The 25,224-nt window shown below is 38.5% G+C and overlaps 3 protein-coding genes and 2 pseudogenes across 7 annotated transcripts; 2 read left to right on the top strand and 3 right to left on the bottom strand.

The window, feature by feature from the left end:
* Positions 1–2,940: 2,940 nt before the first annotated feature.
* Positions 2,941–5,582, bottom strand: LOC148916769 (LEAF RUST 10 DISEASE-RESISTANCE LOCUS RECEPTOR-LIKE PROTEIN KINASE-like 2.4). The gene is made up of 4 exons (XM_089053001.1): positions 4,741–5,582; positions 4,591–4,611; positions 4,472–4,498; positions 2,941–4,257 (listed from the first exon to the last, which is right to left on the bottom strand). The coding sequence occupies exons 1-4, from the start codon at positions 5,528–5,530 to the stop codon at positions 3,101–3,103; spliced, it is 1,995 nt and encodes a 664-aa protein (XP_088909127.1). The 5' UTR covers positions 5,531–5,582; the 3' UTR covers positions 2,941–3,100.
* Positions 5,583–8,353: 2,771 nt separating this feature from the next.
* LOC148916768 (rust resistance kinase Lr10-like) lies at positions 8,354–10,012 on the bottom strand (annotated as a pseudogene). Its single transcript, XR_016127240.1, has 2 exons — positions 9,778–10,012; positions 8,354–9,658 (listed from the first exon to the last, which is right to left on the bottom strand). The product of XR_016127240.1 is annotated as a rust resistance kinase Lr10-like (transcript).
* A 694-nt stretch (positions 10,013–10,706) lies between these two features.
* On the top strand, positions 10,707–11,774 carry LOC148916767 (uncharacterized). The gene is made up of 2 exons (XM_089052280.1): positions 10,707–10,832; positions 11,094–11,774. The coding sequence occupies exons 1-2, from the start codon at positions 10,707–10,709 to the stop codon at positions 11,772–11,774; spliced, it is 807 nt and encodes a 268-aa protein (XP_088908406.1).
* A 2,887-nt stretch (positions 11,775–14,661) lies between these two features.
* Positions 14,662–17,429, top strand: LOC148916766 (rust resistance kinase Lr10-like). 3 transcript variants are annotated; one of them, XM_089052998.1, is made up of 5 exons: positions 14,846–14,982; positions 15,455–15,641; positions 15,790–15,822; positions 15,941–15,967; positions 16,126–17,429. In XM_089052998.1, exons 2-5 carry the CDS (start codon positions 15,467–15,469, stop codon positions 17,286–17,288), a joined length of 1,398 nt encoding a protein of 465 aa, XP_088909124.1. In that variant the 5' UTR covers positions 14,846–14,982; positions 15,455–15,466; the 3' UTR covers positions 17,289–17,429. The 3 variants fall into 3 exon arrangements, with proteins under 3 accessions (XP_088909125.1, XP_088909123.1, XP_088909124.1); XM_089052997.1 differs by having other exon boundaries at positions 14,664–15,641; XM_089052999.1 differs by lacking the exons at positions 15,790–15,822; positions 15,941–15,967 and adding an exon at positions 15,898–15,899 and having other exon boundaries at positions 14,662–15,670; positions 16,106–17,429.
* Positions 17,354–24,832, bottom strand: LOC148916765 (rust resistance kinase Lr10-like; annotated as a pseudogene). The gene is made up of 4 exons (XR_016127238.1): positions 24,241–24,832; positions 19,143–19,175; positions 19,009–19,035; positions 17,354–18,727 (listed from the first exon to the last, which is right to left on the bottom strand). The product of XR_016127238.1 is annotated as a rust resistance kinase Lr10-like (transcript).
* Positions 24,833–25,224: the final 392 nt, after the last annotated feature.

The raw sequence follows: 25,224 nt of genomic DNA, 5'->3' as shown, positions 1-25,224 counted from the left end.
TCATCGCCCTTTAGTCTTATTACTTTTCTTATATTTGGTATATTAACGCTTAAAGTTTGTTGTTCTTGGTTAAGTTCTCTCTCTGCATTCATGAGCTTTGTGGGTAAATATCTGTTGAACTTTGTTTTCCTTTGTAATCATTATTGTCGTATTTGTTCTTTGTGTAATTTTTTTTTTCTTTATTTGTTTGTACAGTCTTTTTGAGTATTATTCCATTAATTTTTATGTTGAGTTGAATTCTTTTGTATTATAGTTATACGTTTTTTTAAATATTTATGTTTTTTATGTTTTCCCTCATTCAGGATGGTATTTAATAACCTAGTTATTGGAGGTTCTGAACGGTGGAGGATAATTTGTATTGTTACTCGCAACGGAGCCGTTTATCATATATGCCAGCAAATTGAGTTTACTACATATAAGATCAACATAACTGCATCTTTATCGAGTCCATATGTATTGACGGTTTTTGGGAGTTCTCCTTATTTTGATTCAATGCATGAGGTGGTATACACTGCCCCTTTTGATGGTACACTTTTGGATTGGTTTAAGGATTTGAATAGCTAGTTACCAACAAATACGGACTTCTATCTGTGTCAATCGTGGAAGTCCTTAATCAATCCTTCTAATATGCTCCACAGCTATGACAGCATCATATTGCAATATGTTATTTATGAAATCGCCAATATATAAGTGTAACCATTCATAAATAACAAATTGCAATATGATGCTGTCATAGCTATGGAGCATATTAGAAGGATTGATTAAGGGCTTCCCACAGAGAGGTTGACCACAGATAGAAGTCCGTGTTTGTTGGTAACTGACCTATTCAAATCCTTAAACCAATCCAAAAGTGTACTATCAAAAGGGGCAATGTATACCACCTCATGCATTGAATCAAAATAAGTTGAACTCCCAAAAACCGTCAATACATATGGACTCAATAAAGATGTAGCTATGTTGATCTAATATGCAGTAAACTCATTTTGCTGGCATATATGATAAACGGCTCATTCGACCGAAGTAACCCCAATACAAATTATCGCTCCACCGTTCGAACCTCCAATAACCAGGTTATTAAATACTATCCTTGAATGAGGGAAAACATAAATATTTAAAAGAACGTATAACTACAATACAAAAGAATTCAACTCAACATAAAAATTAATGAAATAATACTCACAAAGACTGCACAAACAAATAAAGAAAAAAAATTACACAAAGAACAAAGACGACAATAATGATTACAAAGGAAAACAAAGTTCAACAGATATTTACCCATATGCAAAGCTCATGAATGCAGAGAGAACTTAACCAAGAGCAACAAGCGTTAATATACCAAACATTAAAAAGTAATAAGACTAAAGGGCGATGCTCCCAAAACATATATTAAGTCCTTCTCATTTCAGAAGGTGACTTTAAACCAATCGTTTCCTAAGCTATCTATTTTTGAAGGGTTTGGTAAGCATAGCCTAAACCAATTCAAATTTGGCTCTAATATATGATAAATGGCTAGATTGCGACCGAAGTAACCTCGATACAAATTATAACAGAAAGAAAAGGAAAAGAGGAAGTGGCGATGGATTAAAAAGAACTGGAGAAATTAGAGCGGTGCAAGAGGAGAAAAAATTGTTATAGGTATACTGTCATCTCTATTTTCTTTTATATGTTAGGCACCACAAATTTGTAGGTGAAAAACCCCGAAATTACTTGGATGCAAATTCATGGATGAGTAACTTCAAAATTATTTGGATGTAAAAAAAATCCATATCGGTGAAAAACCCAGAACCTCTGTGGTTGAAAGAAATCTGGGAAAATGGGTCTTTACTTCGTCCTGCACTTTCGTTTTTAAGTTAATATCCATAGATTATTTTAAACATTAGAACAAGTGGACATGGTGAAGATTAATCCCACAGTAGTCTTTTCTATTTATTGTTGCTTAGACATTAATTCATGAATTATATTTTGAAATTTGCACATCACACCAACATGGTTTGTGGGGAGTGAGATTGAAATAATTATTTTTTGTCTACGTGTGTTTTAGTTTTTGTTCTATATAAAATAACGTTCGTATGTGTTATCAAGTAATAATTGTGTCACCTGAGGCTTTGCCTAGTAACCAGGCCACCCTGTCTAATCAGCGTGAGTGATTCTCGTGTCAAACGTTAGAGTTTTGGTGTGGGGCAGGGTGGTTAGCTGGTTTCGTAGCCTTTTCAGTTCGAGTTAATAAATCCTTAGGGGTATTCTACACGTAGTGCCCTGAAGCCCAAGAAGAGGAGCGTGTGGCATATGTGATCACACAATTTCAAGATTATCCCAAACTTTACGATCATAAATGTTCAAATCATTTACCTTCTCACATTCATTTGTGTCATTCTCATTTTCTGCTGTCCTTTTCAATTTTTTTTTTTGGTCAACCCTAAACCCTAAACCCTTTTCATTTGGTGGTAAATCTTCTGCTACATTTCAAGTGAACTGTCAGTTTGTTTACTAAAATATTTATTCAAAGATTCTCTTAGACTTTGACCAATCTCTTCCTCTTTTTACTTTCTTTGTTTGTTGACTAAGACGTAACAGTACATGACTAAGACGTGAGACACCGCGGTCAATGGTCATCAAGCAATGGGATTTCGTTGAAGCTGGAAACTTGAATGCCATCAGTTTCTCATGTCCACAAAATCATTAAATCATTATATTTGTTTTGCAGAAATTTCTCATAATGTTGATTATCTATATGTAATGTTTGGTTGTTGGTAGGTGAAGCTTGACTAGTTTAGTGATACGCATGAAAGGCAATACCTTGACTAGTTTAGAGTTGACAAATCAACTCTACCCTGTAGTAAATGAAGTTTACAATCCATTAAAACGTTCAGAAAATAAAAATTCCACCAACAGCAAGTGCATACTGAAGAGTGGGACACGTTACACTTCAATTTAAAGGAGGAAGGACCAAAAACTGTTGAAAACAAGTTTACAAATCGTGACAGAAATATATTACAAGAAGGATTCGTTCTATCAAAAACGAAACAACCATTACTGCCCCTGCAGAGTTGAAATGTTGGCCATGAAGCCTTTCCTCGGGCATACTATACATATACACAGGCTAATTGTCAGCATTTTGAATTAAGCTTATTGAGTCTTTAGAGTCGTCATTAGATTGTGTTGACGATGGCCATGTTGTTTCTGGATTGTCTTCATCATCCACCACTGGTTTGTCTTGTGGATACAGGAAAGGCTTTGGGGGCATTTGAAGGGCTTCAGTTTCTCCTTCAAGCATCTGTACGACTTTGCTCATCGAAGTAGGACGCTCGCTAGGCTTCATTTGTATACACCATAATGCCACTATAAGCATCTTCTTTGTTATTTTCATTTCCTCCTCAGTGGCATCTTCTATCTCTATGTCCTTTCCTTCATTGAATTGGTCATAAACCCATGAAGGAAAGTATATTTGGCTTGAATGAGCTGCAATTGCATTCAGATTCTTTCTTTTTCCTGCTATTTCCATCAACAGCATTCCGAAACTGTAGATGTCAGCTTTGTTTGACACTCCTCCTATATTTTTGTAAAACAACTCTGGAGCTATGTATCCGATGGTTCCTCTCGCTGCAGTCAAAGTTAAACTGCTCTCATCTAATGGACATAATCTTGCGAGGCCAAAGTCAGAAACCTTTGGAACAAAAGTCTCATTAAGAAGAATGTTGTGAGGCTTGATATCAAAATGAAAAATTTGCATCTCACATCCTCGATGAAGATAGTCAATACCACGAGCAACTCCAAGTGAAATTTCAAATGATTTCTTGTAATTTAAGGTTGATGGTCCTTCTTTAGAAAATATGTGTTTATCTAGAGACCCATTTGACATGAACTCGTATACAAGAGCACGCTTCGATCCCTCAACACAATAGCCAATTAGTTGCACCACATTTACATGATGAATCCTTCCAATTGTAGCAACTTCATTGATAAAATCTTGCCCATTTGTTTTGGACTTACCCAGCATCTTAATTGCTACAAGGCGGCCGCTTCGGAGCTTCCCTTTGTATACAGAACCATAACCTCCTTCACCCAATTTGTCCTTAAATCCCTTGGTCATTTTCCTGATATTTGAGTAGGAGTACCTTATTGGCATGAGGTTGTTGTGACTTTGTAAGAATTCTTCAATATTTCCATACATTGATAAGTGCCGCCTCTTGAATTTATAAATTAAAAGCGCAATCAGACACGGAGCCCCAAGTATAGCCCTAGCTCCAAGTGCTAGTCCTGTAAGGAAGTGTCGAAATGAATCATGGAAATAAGTGTTGCTGCTACAACCAGAATGTATATGTAATCGAATACTAGAGACCAATTGTTTAACACTGCATGAATTTTCTTTCCTGGAAAGAGTAATTTTTATTTTCTCACTTGAAACAATATAATCATACTTTTTGCTGAGGATAATAATTGAGATGAAAAAATAAATTGAGCTGAAACTCACCTGGGTACTGAAGGAGGAAACAAAAATCTGCAAGAAACAGAGCGAATTAATTAATAATAATAACAAATGCAGCTTAGACCGGAAGAAATTGAAAACAATATAGGATTGAGAGTTCTCACAGAGTAGATATTCGATGAAGCCTGCATCATCAAAGTCAAAAGTTTTCATCAAGTTTGAACTTTAGAATCTTGACATGTTAAAAAACAGAACATGTGCCTACAGTTATGTTACCAGAAGAAAACAAATGAAGAAATCTTTGACATACTTACCACAGTATAAATCATAGCATTCATGAGAGCAATTAACTTTGTTGGTATCACTGTCGACGTAGCAACTAAACCAGCTTTGACCTCTACGGTAACTCTGTATCCATGTAAGTTCAAAGCCATAGATCATCTCATTGTGGATGTCTATGTAGGAATTGTTCTTTGTAAGCTGCGACGATGTCATTAACATAAGCTCTATGCGACAAAACTCAATCAAGTCTGACGCATTTAATCGTCCAACACTAACATATGAATGCCCATTGGAATTGGAACTACTCACAGCACCAATACAAGGAGCAGTATCCACATAGAGAGGCGAATTCACCGGGGTTTCACAGGTCAGAAATATTATAGGCTTTGACAGTTCTAAAGAACTTTTGTCCCAACTTTTACCTCTCAATTGACGAGCCTGATACGGATCCTCGTAACTGAAGTTAGACGCTGACAATGAATAATAGGGAACTGAAGAGCAGTTACCCTTGTGAAGATTGGCATCCACAACTCGGATGGTGTAGTTATTATAATTGATTGCCTGCACATAGTATTTTCCAGAATACAAGTATAATACTGTAAGGTTGTTCTTCTCACAAGACAGCTCATACCTTGAGTCACCGCACTTCTCTGGATCTTGTTTTAGTCGGAAAGGGTCGCTTATGTTATGTTTGCCGCACCATGAAGGTTCACACTGTTGACGATAATCATCCTTAGCATTGCAACTCAAACAGCATAAGCTAAGAACTAAGAGGAGGGCTATGAATAATTGTGATGGAGAAGCTACTCTTCCTGCAGCCATGGGAGAGAGAGCTTCCAAACGTTGAGTATTGCTTGTGATATGTGGACTTTATATAATAGTAATACTGTGAAAAGCTGCCACAGGAGCATTGCGTGCCAGTTGGCAGAATTGATTTTCTAACTTGTAGAATACTGCAGAAGTAGTGGTTCAATTTCATTTGGATATATCCTTTCGGATGTGTAGACAGAATTAAAGGCCATTGACCCATTTGCATGCAAAAGATAAAACTTATACGTTTCTCAAAAAATAAAACCTAATCTCCCTATTTTCTACCATCAATTACAACTATCAAAAACTTTCACTCAAAGAAAATCTGAAAAACTCGAAACTTATATCTAAAATCTCCATTTGTCATACACATCTTTTAAGTCAGGGTTGGCCCATTAATTTTGGAGGTCTTGGGCAAAAATGAAAAATGTGGCTTTTTTTGTTTAACACTTACCTCATATTTAACAAAAATTATAATAAAAATATTCAAACTTAGGTGGTAAATAGGTTAGTTTATGTTTTTTTTTTTAAAAGGGCCCACTGTATGAAAGATAAAGAAAAAAAAAGTAAAAAAAGGTCTAAATAAAACCCAAAAGGCATTAGTTTCACACATAAAGTTAAACTATTATTTTTGGGGTTTTTTTAGCAGTGTATTCAATTGAGATTTTAATAGATTGTTTTGAAGCTTAAAAGTCCAATGGTATCCAATTAGGATTTTTAAGTAATCAATAAAAATCTGGTGGTATTCAAATAAGATTTTTAAATAATCAATCCAAGTCTTGTGGTATTCAATTAGGACTTTCAAAAGATAAGAAAAAGTACGGTGGTATTAAAAAACTTACCAATTTTGAGGTATTTTGTTAAATAGTATATTGTATGAGACTTTTGAGTGGGTGATATAAATATCAAACCCCATAAAAAAAATCCCACCCTCCTATCCTATGCATGATTCTCACGTTTTTTGTTTTTGGAGAAGATGAACAAATGAAGATAAACAAGGTACTCATGTCTTTACAAGAGCTTGGTTTAACTAGATTTGATCCTTCTGTATTTAGTGGATAGATTCAGATAGCTGTCTTTGTTTTCTTTGCTTTCTCTAGTCTATCTTGTTTTCTTTTTCTCCTGGCTGTTTGGTTGCATGAGGTGCTTCCCGCCTTTCTTTTGGCTTCATGTCTATACTGTTTGTTCGCTTTCATCTTATGGATAATCTCTTTGCCCATTAAAAAAGGAGACTCATATGGCTTACCTTCAGACATCTAAACAATAATTTCAGATACGTTGCTTTCAATAGTTGTTCATATTGTGCAATATGCATGCTTTTTCTCAATAGATTTTCAACTCATTTATTTCCTTTGATTTATTTGTCTTTCTTTAGTCAATTTGTGGAATTAATTTGAGTGACAAGTGTTCTATACTAGTATCATGTCATAGCTGGACCATTTTGACTTGTTTTCAGCTGTCCAATTTCTTATTTGAATTGATTTAATTAACTTATCTGTTGTAAAATTTATAAATTCAATTAATTCAAGATTTTTCTTTCTTGTGGCTTGTTTCCTATGTCAATTCTCAATTCCATACCAAGTTCTCTATCCAAAACTTAATAGATGTATGGTTCTAGTTTAATGATAGTTATGTTTGAAGTTTGGGACTGCTATGGTTTTAGCTCTAGAACAGGATGATTTGAAGATAGCCATACATGACAGATAGTAATGATAACTTGAGCTAAGATTGGTGTAACTTCAACTTTCTCCTTCTTTAAAGGCTTGGCATCGTTTAACTAATGGATGAAAGATGGCTAACCCGAACCAATCCACACTTCGGTGAAATCTACTTTGGAGAATACAAGCAAGTCCTACATGAATTAAAATCATAAGTAAAATCTTGTAATTACAATCTATTAAAATCATAAGAAAAATCATGTAATTACAAATCAGGTTGAAATCTATTAAATTAAAATCATGTAAGTATAATCTATTAAAATCTCAATTGAATACACCCCCTTTAGTGTGTAAGGGAAAGGATACAATACAAAGCCAAAAGAGAAAGAAAGAGCTCTCTCTCTCTCTCTCTCTCTCTCTCTCTCTCTCTCTCTCTCTCTCTCTCTCTCTCTCTCTCTCTCTGATGGAAAGTTGGGGCTTTGAGTTTTTCAGTTGGCCGGCTGAGTACTGGGTACTTTCCTTCCTTTGGGTAGGTGAAATCAGGGAAATGTGAATGGTGGATTGGTTCTTCTTTTTCATCATCAACACCACCACCTAAACAGATTTTCCACAAGAAAATTTTCCATTCCCTTTTTTCTTTATGTGGAAAGCATTATGTGTAATGTACATGGGTTTTTCTTTGGGTCCATTCCTTGCTATGATAAAAAGGGTTTCTTCATTTTAATTTACCTCAGAGGACATATCAGGAACAAGAGGAGAAACAGCAGCTGCACCGCCCAACCTGCTCATGCTCAGAACCTACATGTTGTGTAAACATAACAAATTCATGATTTGATTATCATTAGGGTTCCTAAACCCTAAACCCTAACCCACACACAAAAAAAAAAAAAAAGCTTTACTTAGAAATCCATGATTTGATTATCATTATCTAATCCAGCAAACAAAATGGAATGGCGGGAATGGGGTGGGTTGAGTTGAGAGAATAAGGTCAGCAGACGCTGAACAAAATGGTGTTGAATTGGCAACTAACGACTTGCTAGTCATTAATGCTCGGACCCTCTTGGTAATTTTTGTTGTTGCATATTTATGGGCTAAACTAAATATCTATAATTTAAAAGATTTTTGTGCTTGAAGGTGGAAACTTGAATAAGAGTATACATAAAAGTATGCAAGACAGTTTCTAGGAAATCAGGTTTCTTTTGTGTTGCTTTTCGTAGGCGAATTATTCAATGGCAACCAATACATCTTTGGGGAATTCCATATGCTTTTCATTATCTAACACTACTTTCTCATCAGTTTATTCCCCGACGCTCTAGTTTATTTGATATTAGTCACAAGTTACAAAAACAATTGCACTTCTGACTAATCATTTTAACTTCGTCAATCTAATTCGGATATTACAGGTAACTCTTGGTGGGGGCGTTTTGCAGGTATTGTAACCCTGTCTCTTGTTGAAGCAGTCGATGAGAAAGGATTAGGGGGCATTTTTACATTGTCTTCTCCTTCCAACATTTGAACTACAGCTTTCATGGAAGGACGATCTACCGGGTACCACTGGATGCACCATAGCCCCACAATTGCGAGTTTCTTTGCGATTTTAGCATCAGTCTCTTGCTCAACGTGTAGATGCGGATGTCTTCTCCTTGATCTAGAAGATTATAGATCCATTCGGGGAAATAAACTTGGCTGCTGTTCACGTCTGTGACCTGAACATTTTTCCTGCCTCCAACCATTTCAAGTAACAACATTCCAAAACTGTACACATCTGACTTGTAGGACACGTTACCGAAGTTCCTAGAGAAGACTTCAGGTGCGATGTAACCCATGGTGCCCCTAGCAGTTGTCAAGGAAACTGCACTTTGATCGTTGGCGCACAACTTGGAAAGACCAAAATCAGAGATTTTTGGATTGAAGTTTTCATCCAAAAGAACATTGTGAGGTTTGATATCAAAATGAAGGATTCGTTGGTCACATCCGTTGTGAAGGTACTCAATTCCTTTGGCTACGCTGAGAGCAATATATTGCAGCTTCTCCCAACCAAGGAAATGGTTGTTGCTGTCTGCTGATGTTATAAAATTCTGCAGTGAACCGTTTGGTGCAAATTCATAAACCAAAGCTCGTCTAAATCCATCAGCACAATAGCCAACCAATCGAACCACGTTGACGTAGTGGATTCGACCCAATGTTCCCACTTCATTGATAAACTCTTCCCCATTTCCTTTGGAATTGTTGAGGATCTTTACAGCTACAAAGATCTCATTGGAAAGCTTTCCTTTGTACACTGTTCCAAAGGTCCCCTGTCCCAGCTTGTCTCTAAACGTATTGGAGATCCTCTTTATATCAGCATAAGAGTACCTTGTGGGCTTGAGAGCTCTGTAATTTTCCAAAAATTCTTCAATCATGGTTTGTTTTCTGTCAAAAGTGTACAACCGATGGAGAGAAACGAGTGCCACCACAAATAAAAATGAACCCACGATCACACCTACAGATTGTATATTCGGTCAAGAACCTCTATCTTTATACAGAAAAAGGGATTTAGGAAATAAAGAAAAAAAAAACAAAGAAAAGAAAAGAAAAGGACAAAGGGCATGCATGGCTTACCTATAACCACTAGCTTTGTTGAGGCACCTGTAAAAGATTTTAATGCCATTAGATTCTCATGTCCCCAAAATCATTCAATCATTATATATATTTGCAGAAAATGCATATTCTTGGTTATCTTTATGTTATATGATGCATTACAGTCTATATGCCAGAAATTTTGTTCTTTTTTTCTTTTTTGGCATTTCCTATCTAATTCTTGGTAGCTAATGCAACATATGATATTTAATTGCATAAATTCATATGCAACCATCTGGAAGGCAGAGGCAGAGGCAGAGGCAGACAGATTAAGTTTATGAAGCTGCCTGGGAACGCAACCATCTGGATCAACCACTTGAATTACCTGAGATTTCTAGTTGATATGAGTGACGGTGAACTTCACTGAAATTGGCAGCTCAAGCACCGTATTGTTGCTTCCATTGCAGGATAAATCAAATCCGGGGTAGCCACAGTGATCAGGCTGATGCAAATTGCATATTATTAGTTTTCCTAATTCTACTTGGATTAGTTTTCCTATTTTTAGTTTTCCTAATTCTTAAGATTCCTTCTTGTTAAAGGATCTCTTATTAGTTAATTTGTTTTCCTAATTCTTAAAGATTCCTTCTTGTTAAAGGATCTCTTATTAGTTAATTTGCTTTCCTATTTCTTAAAGTTTACTTTCCCTTTTCCTAGACTAAAAAGGGTTTTGCCTCTATAAATAGAGTTGTTTGTAATCTTTTAAGGGAGAATTGATTAATGATAAATTGCCTTACTTTGAACTCTCTGATTCCTTCCCCTTCCCTTCGTCTCTTCGATCTCTAATTCTTCTCTTCGATCCCTTATTTCTTCTCTGTTCTATTGCTCAAGTGTTTACTCTAAACCTACGGGCTGTTCTACATCAATTGGTAATCAGAGCCTTCCCTCACTTTCGTTTGCGTTTGCTCTCTACCATGGCACCCCAAACCGTGGCCAGCCTTGCTGAACAGTTTCATGCGTTCCGAGACAAAGTTTCTGACGATATCGTTGGCATGGAAACCCAACTCTCCAAACTCAGCGTTGACTTCAAAGACGAGTTGGTACAGGCTCACACACATCGTCACGGACCTCAAAGACAAATTGGTACAGGCTCACACACATCGTGCGCAAACGGACCTTGCCATCACCAAAGTCCAAGACTCCGTTCAGTTGCTTATCAATCACTTTCGGGCTGGACATGCTGAACCTTCTACCTCCGTGGTGCTCTCGAGTTCATCTACGCCACCACCGACAAGTGGCCTTTTGCCCAATCCACCGGTGGATCAAAAACTCAAGTCCGTGCCATACGGCATGCCGCATAGCTCCACCTTGGGCCCTCGCTTGATGAGCCCAAGACTCAATTGGAGGCCCCTTTTTCTTTTGGGTCCCTTCCACCGCCCCATTATACCCAACACACAACGAGCCCTTCTACAGTTCCACATGATCAAGGCACTCATCCCCCTCGCCGTTTTGACAACGATGTCATCCGCCACATCAAGCCAACCGCTCCTACTTTTGATGGTCGTGGGGATCCTACGATGTTTCTTGATTGGGTTCAAGCCATGGAAGATTATTTCGCCTGGTACAACTTGACGGACGCTCATAAACTTCGCATTGGTAAGATGACACTACAGGGAGCCGCTAGACAATATTGGAATTCGGTGGAGGAGCAACTATATCAATTTGGACAGCCGCCTGTGACTCTATGGGACGAGATGAAATTAAAGCTTCGCGAACAATATCTTCCCACCTTTTATCGCCATCAATTATATGATCAATTATGGACCCTTTCACAAGGAAGTTTGACTGTTACTGAATTCCACGCTCGTTTTATTGAACACAAGATACGTGCAGGGATTCGTGAAGAACCCGACATCACTATGTCTCGCTTTATCCATGGTCTTCGTGACGATATCAAGCGTGAAGTCCGTCGATTCCGTCCACATATTTTGGAAGATGCATATTGCCATGCACTGGAAGCTGAAACCTTTTTGGGCCCATAACGTAGATATACCAAGAATTCCGGGCTCTCTTCCGCTCCTACTCCAAATCGTAGTACTCCTAGCTCCACATATGGCGTTGCGATCCACCTGCTCCTACGATACCCACAACAGAAAAAGGACCAGCCCCATCCTCGGCTGCTCACATCGAATGCTATCGTTGCCATGCTAAGGGTCACATTGCCTCCCGTTGTCCGCACTGAACTTTAACCATTGGCTCCCTCAATGAGGACTCTTGTGTGGATGTGTATGTGGAGCCCCTGGAACCTATTTATGATCCAGAACTTGATAATTGCTGTGAGGAGGCGTTTCACCAAGTGAGTGTCATGCGTTGTATTTATTCAGCATTTACGCCTCCACCTCCTGATTCATGGAAACGCACAAGTATTTTTCAAACCTATGTCCTTTGCGGTACTAATAGATGCCAACTAGTTATTGATGGGGGAAGTACACTAAATGTTATCTCTAAAGCTGCTGTCAACCGCCTTCACCTTCAGGCCGAGCCACATCCCCATCCTTTTCATGTTGGCTGGGTAGATAACACCATGTTACCTGTTACTGAAAGATGTCTTGTTCCTCTTCAATTGGGTCCCTGTCACGAGCGACTTTATTGTGATATCCTGCCCATGAGAGTGTCTAGGGTTGGGCCAGGAGGGTCTCTTAACGCCTTCTTTTTTTTTCTCATCGGAGTTATTTCACAAAGACTTGCCATGGTAAGGAAGAAGGGAGGAACAAGCACACTTGGAGAGCGCAGTACAACGGAGAGTTGTATGCTGCGTTCGGGAAGGATGAATCGCTCCCGAAAAGGAATCTATATGTACTTTATCTGCTGGATTACGGGTGGGCATTTTACCAGAGGTTTCTATTGTATCAATCTACCCTTGTGTGATTCTGTTGAAGCATATACTCGAAGTGCAGCGGACGATTTCAAAGCAGACTCCCATTGCACATGTGCTACTAGGCCGACCATGGCTTTACGACCGCTGTGTGAAAGTTGTAGTAGAGAGAACACATATACTTTTCAACATGAGGGAAAGAACATAACGCTAACGCCTTCCAATCCGGCCATCAAACCAACTAAGGATGTTCAACCAACTCTATTACTTAAAGAGAAGGCTTCGGAGCATCGATTGAGTAGTTTATCATCTGTAAACTTTGCACACGAACTGCAAGACACTGGTGTGTCCTTTGCTCTATTGCTTAAACCGAAATCGACAGCAACCCACACCACTTGCGAACCCATACATCAGTTCCTCCTAAATTCTCTAATATCATACCGATGACTTACGGATGCACTACCTCCGGCGAGAGAGATTCAGACATGCCATTGACCTTATTCCTGGTTCGCAAATTCCTAATCTTCCCTATTATCGTATGAATCCGTCCACGTAAGCGGAATTGAATCGACAAATTCAGGTGTTGCTGGATAATTGCTTTATTCGTCATAGTTTAAACCCTTGTGTTGTTCTAGTTCTCCTTACCCCCAAAAAGGATGGTTCCTGGCAAAGGTGTGTTGATGGCCGCACCGTAAATAATATTACCGATTTCATTCCTCCTCCGGTGCCGCGTAGTCCTTCTCCTAGTTCTACCCCTACAGATCAGATTGAGGACGTCTCAAATCATGAAGTTGTGGCCTCGTCTCCTAGAGATTCTACCTGTTTTCTGGTTCATTGGGTTGGAAGGCCTGCTACTGAGGATACTTGGATTATAGAAGCTGAATTTCTTGATTGGATTCCACTCTTCTGCACAGTTATCGGATGCTCTTCATGATCTTGATTTGGCTGCCTCCCGTCCTCCCATCATCCATATTTACAAACATCGTCGTCATCCTTCATCTTGGTATACTCGCCGGTGTCGAGTTCTTTTTGGTGGGGGAGAATGATGCAGATTGCATATTATTAGTTTTCCTAATTCTACTTGGATTAGTTTTCCTATTTTTAGTTTTCCTAATTCTTAAGATTCCTTCTTGTTAAAGGATCTCTTATTAGTTAATTTGTTTTCCTAATTCTTAAAGATTCCTTCTTCTTAAAGATTCCTTCTTGTTAAAGGATCTCTTATTAGTTAATTTGCTTTCCTATTTCTTAAAGTTTACTTTCCCTTTTCCTAGACTAAAAAGGGTTTTGCCTCTATAAATAGAGTTGTTTGTAATCTTTTAAGGGAGAATTGATTAATGATAAATTGCCTTACTTTGAACTCTCTGATTCCTTCCCCTTCCCTTCGTCTCTTCGATCTCTAATTCTTCTCTTCGATCCCTTATTTCTTCTCTGTTCTATTGCTCAAGTGTTTACTCTAAACCTACGGGCTGTTCTACATCACAGGCTGCTTGTCTTTGAGTCGAAAAGGGAATTTGATAGGTGGACCGAAGTCTCCACAGCGTAATTCTGAGCACTCATTTTGGCATGCTCCAATATTAACTTTGAAGCCTACCATGAACAGGATGAAGAAAGAAATTGTCATCTCTGAGGAAATACTCAACTTTTCTCTGCACCTTGAACATCTAATCATACTCCCAACATGTTATCTAAAATAAGGTATCATGTGGTCTTGACTGTTGACTTCCACCGACCAGTTTTTTTGTACATCTTTTTGGAAGTAGCAGAATCGGTCTAAACCTTATCCTCCTAATGACTCTTTTTTCCACTGGCAACATTATTCCACAAGTTAAGACAAATAAAATCTCATTTGTTGACAAATCAACTCTACCCTGTGGAAAATGAAGGTAACAATACATTAAAAAAATTCCATGTTGACAAATAAATTCCTGCCCACAAAATTTCTTTATATCTGTTAAAATTAATGCACACTTGTGTCTTGAATAATATAGAAAAATCTAGAATAATGGAGAATGAGCAAACCCACTTGGCTAAGTCGGTGAATCCAAAATATCATAATATCAAAGTATGCTAGTATAAAATAATCAAAGTGCTGTAATATAATCAAAGTATCCTTGTCTGTAACATAGGAAGCTGCAGTTGTGCTGGAAACCTCCCACTCTCTTTTTCTCCTAATCTCATCTTGCAATGGCTGCAGGAAGAGTATCAGTTCCATCAAGGCTCATAGTCCTTGTAACAGTTCTTGGCTTGTACTGTGGAACTTTCAGTGCCAAGAATGATGATCATCATAGGTGTGAACCTTCTTCGTGTGGCGAAATCCATAACATAAGCTACCCTTTTCGACTGAAACATGATCCAGAGAAGTGTGGTGACAAAAGGTATGAACTGTCTTGTGAGAATAATATAACAGTGTTATACTTGTATTCGGGGAAATACCATGTCCAGTCAATCAATTATAATAACTACACCATCCGAGTTGTGGATGCCAATGTTGATGAGGGTAACTGCTCCTCAATCCCTCGGGATTCTCTGACGGGCTATAACCACCATCGCCAGGATCCGTATAGCTTTAAGGTTAGGCAACTTCATAAGCGTGAAATTACGTGGAGCTTCTCTTTTCCAAGTTCACATCAAATTGAACTGTCGAAGCCTATAATTTTCATTACCTGTAAAACCCCGGTGAACTCACCTCTGTATGTGGAGACTGCTCCTTGTACTGATGCTATTAGTAGTCCCACTTCTGCTCTGCCCGGTTCCCAAGGGCATTCTTTTGTTATAGTTGGTCATGTTAATGCCTCAGATTTGAGGGAGTTGTGCCGCGTTGAGCTTATGGTTAGGACATCCTGGCAGGGTACAAAGGACATGAACCTTTCCTACATAGACATCCACAATGAACTGGTCTATGGGTTTGAACTTTCATGGTTGCAGAGCTATGATAGAGGTCAAAAAGGGAGTACCTGCTACGTCGACAATGATACCAACAAACCCAATTGTGCTTATGATTGCGGTTTTGGTTTGACAACACAACGCAGTTGCGGTATGGATGTCAAAGATAACTTACCTCATGTCCAGCAAACACACACCAGCACACACATTGTCATTAATAGATTTCTACACCGCTTTATTTTGAAACATATCAAGCTTCTAAAATTCAGTGTATTTTATTGTTCTGTTGGATAATGCAGGAATCGTGGACAAAATTCTTGGCTTTCTACGTAGTACGTAATGAGAACTTGCTATCATTTCATTTCTTTTCATTTCTTCAGTGATCTTGTCCAAAAATAATTTAATAGCTGTGTCTTAACTCAATATTTTTTTGTTCTATGTTTCTTGCAGTTATTTTCTTTTACATTCTAGAAATTGGTGAGTATTATGTATCTTTTTCTTTTTTATTATGTAGTCTCATGTCAAGTAAGTTATCTTTAGGTGTAGAGACAAAGTGATTATAGAAACAAGTTTTAATTAAAAATGGTGGAGACAGTAGCCAAAAAAATTTCATAGTTTTTGTTTTTGTTTTGCAGTAATATTGCTGCTTGCAGCAAGAACTGCAGTTGGGATTCCATGTGTGATTGTGCTTCTTATCTATAAGTTGAAAAGGCGGCACTTGTCAATGTATGGCCCTATAGAAGAATTCTTACAAAGTCAAAACAACCTCATGCCAATAAGGTACTCCTACTCGAATGTCAAGAATATGACCAAAGGATTGAAGCACAAATTGGGTGAAGGAGGTTATGGCTCTGTCTATAGAGGAAAGCTTCGAAGCGGCCGTCTTGTAGCAGTTAAAATGCTGGGTAAGTCCAAAGGTAATGGGCAGGATTTTATCAATGAAGTTGCTACAATTGGAAGGATTCATCATGTAAATGTGGTGCAACTAATTGGCTATTGTGTTGAGGGATCAAAGCGTGCTCTTGTATACGAGTTCATGTCAAATGGGTCTCTTGATAAACACATATTTTCAAAAGAAGAACCCTCATCCTTAAATTACAAGAAATCATTTGAAATTTCACTTGGAGTTGCTCGTGGTATTGACTATCTTCATCAAGGATGTGAGATGCAAATTTTTCATTTTGATATCAAGCCTCACAACATTCTTCTTAATGAGAATTTTGTTCCAAAGATTTCTGACTTTGGGCTTGCAAGATTATGTCCATTAGATGAGAGCAGTATAACTTTGACTGCAGCAAGAGGAACCATTGGATACATAGCTCCAGAATTGTTTTACAAAAACATAGGAGGCGTATCAAACAAAGCTGACATCTATAGTTTCGGAATGCTATTGATGGAAATAGCAGGCAAAAGAAAGAACCTGAATGCAGTTGCAGCTCATTCAAGCCAAATATACTTTCCTTCATGGGTTTATGATCAATTCAGTGGAGGAAAGGACATAGAAATAGAAGATGCCACTGAGGAAGAAATGAAAATAACAAAGAAGATGCTTATAGTTGCATTATGGTGTATACAAATGAAGCCTAGCGAGCGTCCTAATTCGATGAGCAAAGTAGTAGAGATGCTTGAAGGAGAGATTGAATCCCTTCAAATGCCTCCAAAGCCTTTCCTATATCCACAAGATAAACCATTGGTGGATGATGAAGACAATTCAGAGACAACATGGTCATCAACACAATCCAACAATGATGCTGAAGAGTCAGCAAGCTTAATTCAAAATGTTAATGAAATAATGTAGCCCATGTTAGTCTGTGTATTTATACTATGTACAGCTATGTACAAGAAAAGGTTTGTTGGCGAACATTTCAACTCTGCAGGAGCAATAATGGTTCTTTCTTATTTAGAAATAAACAACATACAGTCGGTGCTTGAGAGATTATCCTGTCAGAAAACTATCAAACCCAAGGGAAAGCATACTTTTCTTATTCGCCTGACAATACTTTTTCAAAAACCATTCTTGACAAATTTTGTAATTTTTTAGATTGTTCATACATAAAACAAAGAAAAAACGTTGTTTTACATGACCCCAGCTGCATTGTGGATTAAACTGATTGAGTCTTTAAAGTCATTGTGTGATAGTGTTGACCAAGTTGTTTCTGAAGTGTCTTCATCTTCCCCCACAGGCTTCTCTTGTGGATATAGAAATGGATGTGGAGGCATTTGTAGGCATTCAATTTCTCCTTCAAGCATTTCGACTACTTCGTTCATTGAATTAGGGCGATCACTAGGTTTCATTTGTATACACCATAGAGCGACTATAAACATCTTCTGAATTATCTTCTCCCCCTCCTCTGATGCATCTTCAATTTTTATGTCCTTTCCCTTATTGAATTGGTCATAAACCCATGATGGGGAAGTAAACTTGGCTCGAATGGGCTACAACTGCATTCAAATTCTTTCTTTTGCCTGCTATTTCCATCAACAGCATTCCAAAACTATAGATGTCAGCTTTGTTCGACACTCCTCCAATATTTTTGTAAAACAATTCTGGAGCTATGTATCCGATAGTTCCTCTTGCTGCAGTCAAAGTTAAACTAGTCTCATCTAACGGACATAATCTTGCAAGTCCAAAGTCAGAAATCTTTGGAATGAAGTTCTCATCAAGTAGAATTTTTTGAGGCTTGATATCAAAATGCAAAATTTGCATGTCACATCCTTTATGTAGATAGTCAATGCCACGGCCTACTCCAACTGCAATTTCAAATGTTTTCTTACAACTTAAGGAGATGAGCCCTTCTTTAGGGAAGATGTGTTTATCAAGAGACCCATTTGACATGAAATCGTACACCAGAGAACGTTTTAACCCCTCGGCGCAAAAACCAATTAGTTTCACCACATTTACATGATGAATCCTTCCAGTGGAAGCAACTTCATTGATGAAATCTTGCCCATTAGCCTTAAGACTTACTCAAAATCTTAACAGCTACATGGCTGCCGCTACGAAGCTGTCCTCTGTATACAGAGAGCCATAACCTCCTTCACCTAATTTGTCCTTAAACCCTTTTGTCATTTTCTTGATATCTGAGTAGGAGTACCGTATTGGCGCGAGGTTGTTGTGACTTTGCAAGAATTCTTCAATACGACCATACATTGATAAGTGCTGCCTTCTCCATTTATAGATTAAAAGAACAATCACACAAGGAGCCCCGAGTATAGCTCTTGCTACAAATAACATTACTGTAAATAAAACAAAAAACGATTATTAATTTGTTTGCTGTAATGACGCATGAGTTATAACTGTAACTGTTACTGAATACTTATTAAACATAACTTAAATGATTAATTCTTCTTATACATCTATCGGCCCTTTGGCTAGAATTAAGAGTAATAAACATCAATTAGTCATTGGACCCTGTATGAAATTTATCTCTGGAAATGAGTCATTTTGCTACTCTGTTGCATGAAAACTATGTTCATCAAGGTATGTAGGTAAAAAGGAAGAAGGATAAGGTTCTCACCAATGGTTTGAATGATGATAAGAAAAACTGCAAATGAGAGAGAGAGAGATGGTTAAGACTGACAGTTGATCAAAATCATTTGGAACGAATCACCAAAGAAATGAAATGAAAATGTTAAGATTGAGAGTCCTCACATAACAGATAGCCATAAATCATATTCGTAATGCCTGCACCATCCAACGCAACAGATTATATATACTTGTGAACTCTAGAATCTTAACAATTTTGGAAACTGAAAGAAAATTGTGGAGTGGGGAAATACTGCTAATGACAATGTGTGTGTGTACACATGTATGCTACATAAGAAAGGGAATTGTATGCCATCTTTTGTTAGAATACAGAGACTATTATCTTGTATTTTAACTCTTAGATGAGAAAATGTGATCTGAAGAAAATGAGAGAGAGAGAGCTTAGGGAAGAAGAAGAGCTAGCAGAATACTAGCTCAGCTCCCACGCAAATCATACGTATATTGCTTCTGACAAAAACCGTTAGGAATCGGAACATTCCTATTACATCATTTACAAATCAGCCATTCATTCACTACCCTATGAGATAGAGACACCTGGCATGCACAGTTACATCCTGACTGCACAGTTGGACTGTTATCCAATGGCTACATTTTCAAATGGAAATAATAAACTATCTCAGCAGCTGCACTTATAAACTAACACTCCCTTCTAAGTGTTGTGCTGAGATAACACCTAAAGCCTTCCTTAGATACTCATACCGATCCCTTGCTAGAGGCTTGGTGAATATATCAGCAACCTGTTCTTCAGTTTTGCAATAAAGCAAATCAATCTCACCATTGTGAAGAGCATCTCGAATGAAATGAAACCTGCGATTGATGTGTCTAGTTTTGTGGTGATGAACAGGATTCTTTGATATAGCAATAGCCGAAGTGTTGTCACACAACAACTGAGTTGGTTCTACCTGCTCTTCACCAAAATCTGATAGCACAAATCTGAGCCAAACAGCTTGAGTGGTTGCCTCTGCTGCGCTCATGTATTCTGCCTCTGCAGTGGAGAGAGCCACACTGCTCTGCTTAATTGAGGCCCAAGAAAACACTCCTGACCCCAAATTAAATGCATAGCCTGATGTGCTTCGCATATCATCTTCACTACCACTCCAATCGCTGTCACAATAGCCAATTAACACAGCTCCTTTTCCTTTCTCATAAGCAATGCCATAGCTTATAGTACCTTGTATATATCTTAGCACCCTTTTCGCTGTTCCCATGTGCTTCTTGGTAGGATTGTGCATAAATCTGGCCAAAAGACTAGATGCAAACATAATGTCTGGTCTTGTTGCAGTTAGGTAGAGCAAGCTTCCTACCATTTGTCTATACAAAGTCTCATCTGCTAGGTCACTCCCATCCACTTTAGACAACTTTTCATTCACTGCCAATGGTGTTGCAACCGATTTGCAGTCCTTGAGTCCAAACTTGTCTAGCAAAGTCTTTGCATATTTCTTCTGATGCAAGAAAATGCAAGTGTCTGTTTGTAAAACCCCAAGGCCGAGAAAATGATGAAGCAATCCAAGGTCTGTCATTTCATATTGTCTCATCATCTCATCCTTAAATTCAAGCATCATCTCCTTTGAGCTTCCTGTATAGATAATGTCATCTACATAGAGTGACACAATGAGAATACCACTTGAAGACCTTTTAGTGTATAAGGTAGCTTCACTTAAGCTCCTATGAAAACCAGCTCTAGTAAAATAGGAATTTATCTCTTCATACCAAGCTCTTGGAGCTTGCTTCAAGCCATACAAAGCCTTCTTAAGCCTATACACCTTATCTTCACTTCCTTGAATCACAAAACCAGATGGTTGATCCACATACACCTCTTCACTTAGTACTCCATTGAGAAAGGCAGATTTCACATCTAACTGGAAAAGCTTCCAATTTTTCTGTGCAGCCAATGCTACCAAAGCTCTCACAGTGTCAAGTCGAGCCACTGGTGCAAAGGTCTCATTGAAGTCTATTCCAGGCTTTTGAGAATATCCCTTTGCAACCAGCCGAGCCTTATTCTTCTGCACAGATCCATCTAGGTTTAGTTTAGTCTTATAGACCCATTTGACTCCAATGATTGGTTTATCAAATGGTCTAGCTACAAGCTCCCATGTATTGTTCTTTTCAATCATGGTGATTTCATCTTCCATTGCTTTCTTCCAAGAGTCATCCTTTGCTGCCTCTTCAAAACTTTCTGGTTCTATAATGCACATATTGCATTTTTCATAAATTTCTGCAATGCTCTTGTATTTGAGAGGAGTATGATCAACATCCTGCAGACCTATGACCATTTCTTGATCACTGTTTTCAGTGTTTAAACTAGGCACCTCATTCACTTCCAATTGTTCTTCAAGTTCACAAGAACTCCCTTCTTCTCCTTGTGCTTCTTCTCGGATTCCAGTGAGCTGAATGTTCACACTAGTTTCCTTCTTTGCATTCCAATCCCAACACACATTTTCATTAAATATTACATCTCTTGAAACAATCACCTTCTCAGTTTCAATGTTGTACAGCCTGTAACCTTTCTCACAGCTGCCATACCCCAAGAAGATACACCTCTTGCTTGCAAGATCTAATTTCTGTCTTTGTTGTTTTGGTACATGAGCATAACATAGTGAGCCAAATACCTTTAGATGCTTAATCCCTGGCTTCCTTCCACTATAGGCTTCGAATGGTGTCTTTTTGCTCAAAGCTTTAGTTGGACACCTATTCAAAATATATACAGATATGTTGACTGCCTCAGCCCAAAAATCAAATGGAATTTTCTTCTCCAACATCAAACACTTGGCCATTTCTACTATAGTTCTATTTTTTCTCTCTGCCACACCATTTTGCTATGGTGTGTATGGGGTTGTAAGCTGTCTTTCAATTCCTACATCTTCACAGAAACTGTCAAACTCCACTGAAGTGTATTCTCCCCCTCTATCACTTCTCAACTTTTTCAGTTTATAACCACTTTGCAATTCCACAGTGGCCTTGAATTTCTTAAACACAGTTAGAGCTTCAGACTTGTGTCTTAAGAAATAAACCCAACACATCCTTGTGCAATCGTCTATGAAAGTGAGAAAGAACCGATTTCCAGCTTTGGTAACTGTCTGCATAGGACCACAGATGTCACTGTGAATGAGTTCTAGTGGAGTTAGTGCTCTAGTGGTAGCCTCTTTTGGAAATGCTTCTCTACACTGCTTGCCTAGAACACACCCCTCACACACCTCTTTAATCCCTTTAATTTCTGGTAGTCCTACTACCATATCTTCTTCTTTCAACAATTTCAGACTACTCATATTGAGATGTCCAAATCTTCTATGCCAAAGTTCAGTGGAATGATCTACACTTGCTCTATAAGCTAAGTGCATTTCAGCCTGCAGTTTCAAGGAAAGCTTCTATTACCTCTCATTTGTACCTTTGCAACCAGATTTGAATAAGAGCTGTCATTGTAGATTTCCACCTTGTGATCTCCAAATACCAAATAGCAGCCATGCTCTATCATCTGACCCACACTGAGTAAGTTCTCTTTCAGTCCAGGTACCAGCATTATTTCTTTGATATATCTCTTGCCTACTTTGGTTTCAACCACAAGAGTGCCCTTTCCAGTTACATCTACAAGCTGTCCAGTTCCCATTTCAACCTTTGCAGTCACCTTTCACAATATCCACCAAGCAAGTCCTCTTTTCCTGTCATGTGATTACTACACCCACTGTCCAAATACCAGATTTCTTCATCCCTTGTTATACCAGCACCAATTGCACTTCCAGCATAGAACATAGTTGGTGCAGCTTCCACTTGAGTAGCATAGTTAACCTGCTGTGGTGTTTTCTTGCTATAGCAATCCTTTGCAATGTGTCCAAGTTTATCACAGTTATAACACTTTGGTTTGCCCTTGAATCGACACTCACCAAAGTGTAACTTACCACAGTGCTTGCAGGGAGTTTTAGTGCCTTCACTTGTCTTGTTATCCCATTTCTTGCCTTTGGACTTCCAATTCTTATGTTGCTTATTGTTCTGATCTCCAGTTTTAACCGATTTAGCATCCACACTAAGGCTAGCAAATGCCTTCTCTGTTTTGTTTTCAGAGTGTCTATCTAATCTCAACTCAAACTCTTTAGTGAGGCTACAACCTCCTGCACCTCAATCTCATTCAAGTCTCTTGAGTGTTCAATAACTGAGCAGATAGAATCATAAGCAGATGGTAGGCTAATCAACAATTTCTGTACTACTCTTTCTTTAGGCAGTATTTCTCCATAGCTACGCATTTGATTAATCACATCAAATAGTTTGGTAATATAGACAGACAAGGATTCATCATCTCTCATTCTAGTGTACTCAAACTCCCTACGCAGACTCTGTAATTTCACATTTCTTACCTGTTTGTCACCTCGAAATTCCTGCATCAAGAGATCCCAAGCTCCTTTAGAAGTTTCTTCATGAGAGATCCGGGGAAAAATCTCATCAGATACTGCCCCTTGAATCAGCCCCAATGCCTTTGCATCTTTCATCAGCTTCTCTGTTTGAACCACTTGAAACATCTCTTTTCATCTTCGCTCACAGATTCACCAGCTCCCTTTGATTCTTCCTTTTCCTTCTTCTTTTCACTGATTCATCACTCCTTTCGAATCTGACCACTCTAAACCCTTTTCAACCAGATCCCATAATCCATGAGACCTGAAGATGGTTCTCATCTTTATGCTCCAAAACTCATAATTATTTCCATTGAAAATTGGCGCTCTCACCTCGCCTCCAGATCCAGATCCAGCCATGGTAGACGCAGACCTTCACACACACTTCAAACGCAGCTTCCTTTCTTCACAGATTCAAAACGCCCAGCTAAACAATCCAACCTGGCTCTGAGGCCATGTTAGAATACAGAGACTATTATCTTGTATTTTAACTCTTAGATGAGAAAATGTGATCTGAAGAAAATGAGAGAGAGAGAGCTTAGGGAAGAAGAAGAGCTAGCAGAATACTAGCTCAGCTCCCACGCAAATCATACGTAAATTGCTTCTGACAAAAACCGTTAGGAATCGGAACATTCCTATTACATCATTTACAAATCAGCCATTCATTCACTACCCTATGAGATAGAGACACCTGGCATGCACAGTTACATCCTGACTGCACAGTTGGACTGTTATCCAACGGCTACATTTTCAAATGGAAATAATAAACTATCTCAGCAGCTGCACTTATAAACTAACATCTTTGATCTGATAAATGTCCTTACCACACTGGGAGACTGTACTGTCCAAACCAATACGACCGCATTCATAAACACAATGAACTTTTTGGGTATCCCTGTGGATGTGGCAACCCCATCTTTGACCTCTCTCATAGGTCCGCAACCAAGAAAGTTCAAACCCATAGACTAGCTCATTGTGGATGTCAATGTAGGAAATGTTCGAGTCCTTTGGATGGGAGAACAGTGCCGCAAGTACCATAAGCTCTATGCGGCATGAATCCCTCAATCCCGAGACATTAAAATGACCAACCTTAACAAAAGAATTCCAACTGGGATGGGACAAAGAAGAATTGGAACTACTCCTAGCATCAACGCAAGGAGCAGTATCCACATAAAGATCTGGGGAACTCACTGGGGTTTTACAGGTCATGAAAATAATAGGCTGTGACAGTTCAATGTGCTCTAATTTAAGGTTGGGAAAAGGGAACCCTGATTTCATTTTACCTTTAAGTTGATAGAAGCTATATGGATCCTGTTTATCAAAGCTATACTTTGCTATCAAATGACAAGGGAGTGAAGAGCAGTTACCTTTGTGAAGACCAACATCCACAACTCGAATTGTGTAGTTATCGTAATTGATTGACTGTACATAGTATTTTCCCGAATATAAGTACAGTACAGTACGGTTGTTTTCACAAGACAGGCTATACCTTGGGTCACCGCAGCTCTTGGGATCATCTTTTAGTCGGAAAGGGTAAGTTATGTTGCAGATGTTGCCGCAGGATGAAGGTTCACAATGATGATTAGATTTAGCATCGCAGCAGGTTCCACTGTATAGGCCAAGAATTAGAACAACTGTCAATTGCGCTGGAAAGGGTACTCTTCCTGCAGCAATGAAGAGAGAGAGAGAGTTCAAAACAAGTATAGGTTCCTCAGACCTATAAAGGGATGTGTGCGTGTGTGTGTTTTGCGTATTGTGGTCAAGAAATCAGCATTGTTAAGTTCATTGAACAATAGAGACTGAAATTA

The sequence above is a fragment of the Prunus mume genome, linkage group LG5 (genome assembly GCF_029339155.1).
Source record: "Prunus mume cultivar Tortuosa linkage group LG5, ASM2933915v1, whole genome shotgun sequence".
NCBI lineage: Eukaryota > Viridiplantae > Streptophyta > Magnoliopsida > Rosales > Rosaceae > Prunus > Prunus mume.
This window is presented reverse-complemented; position numbering and strand designations above follow the sequence as displayed.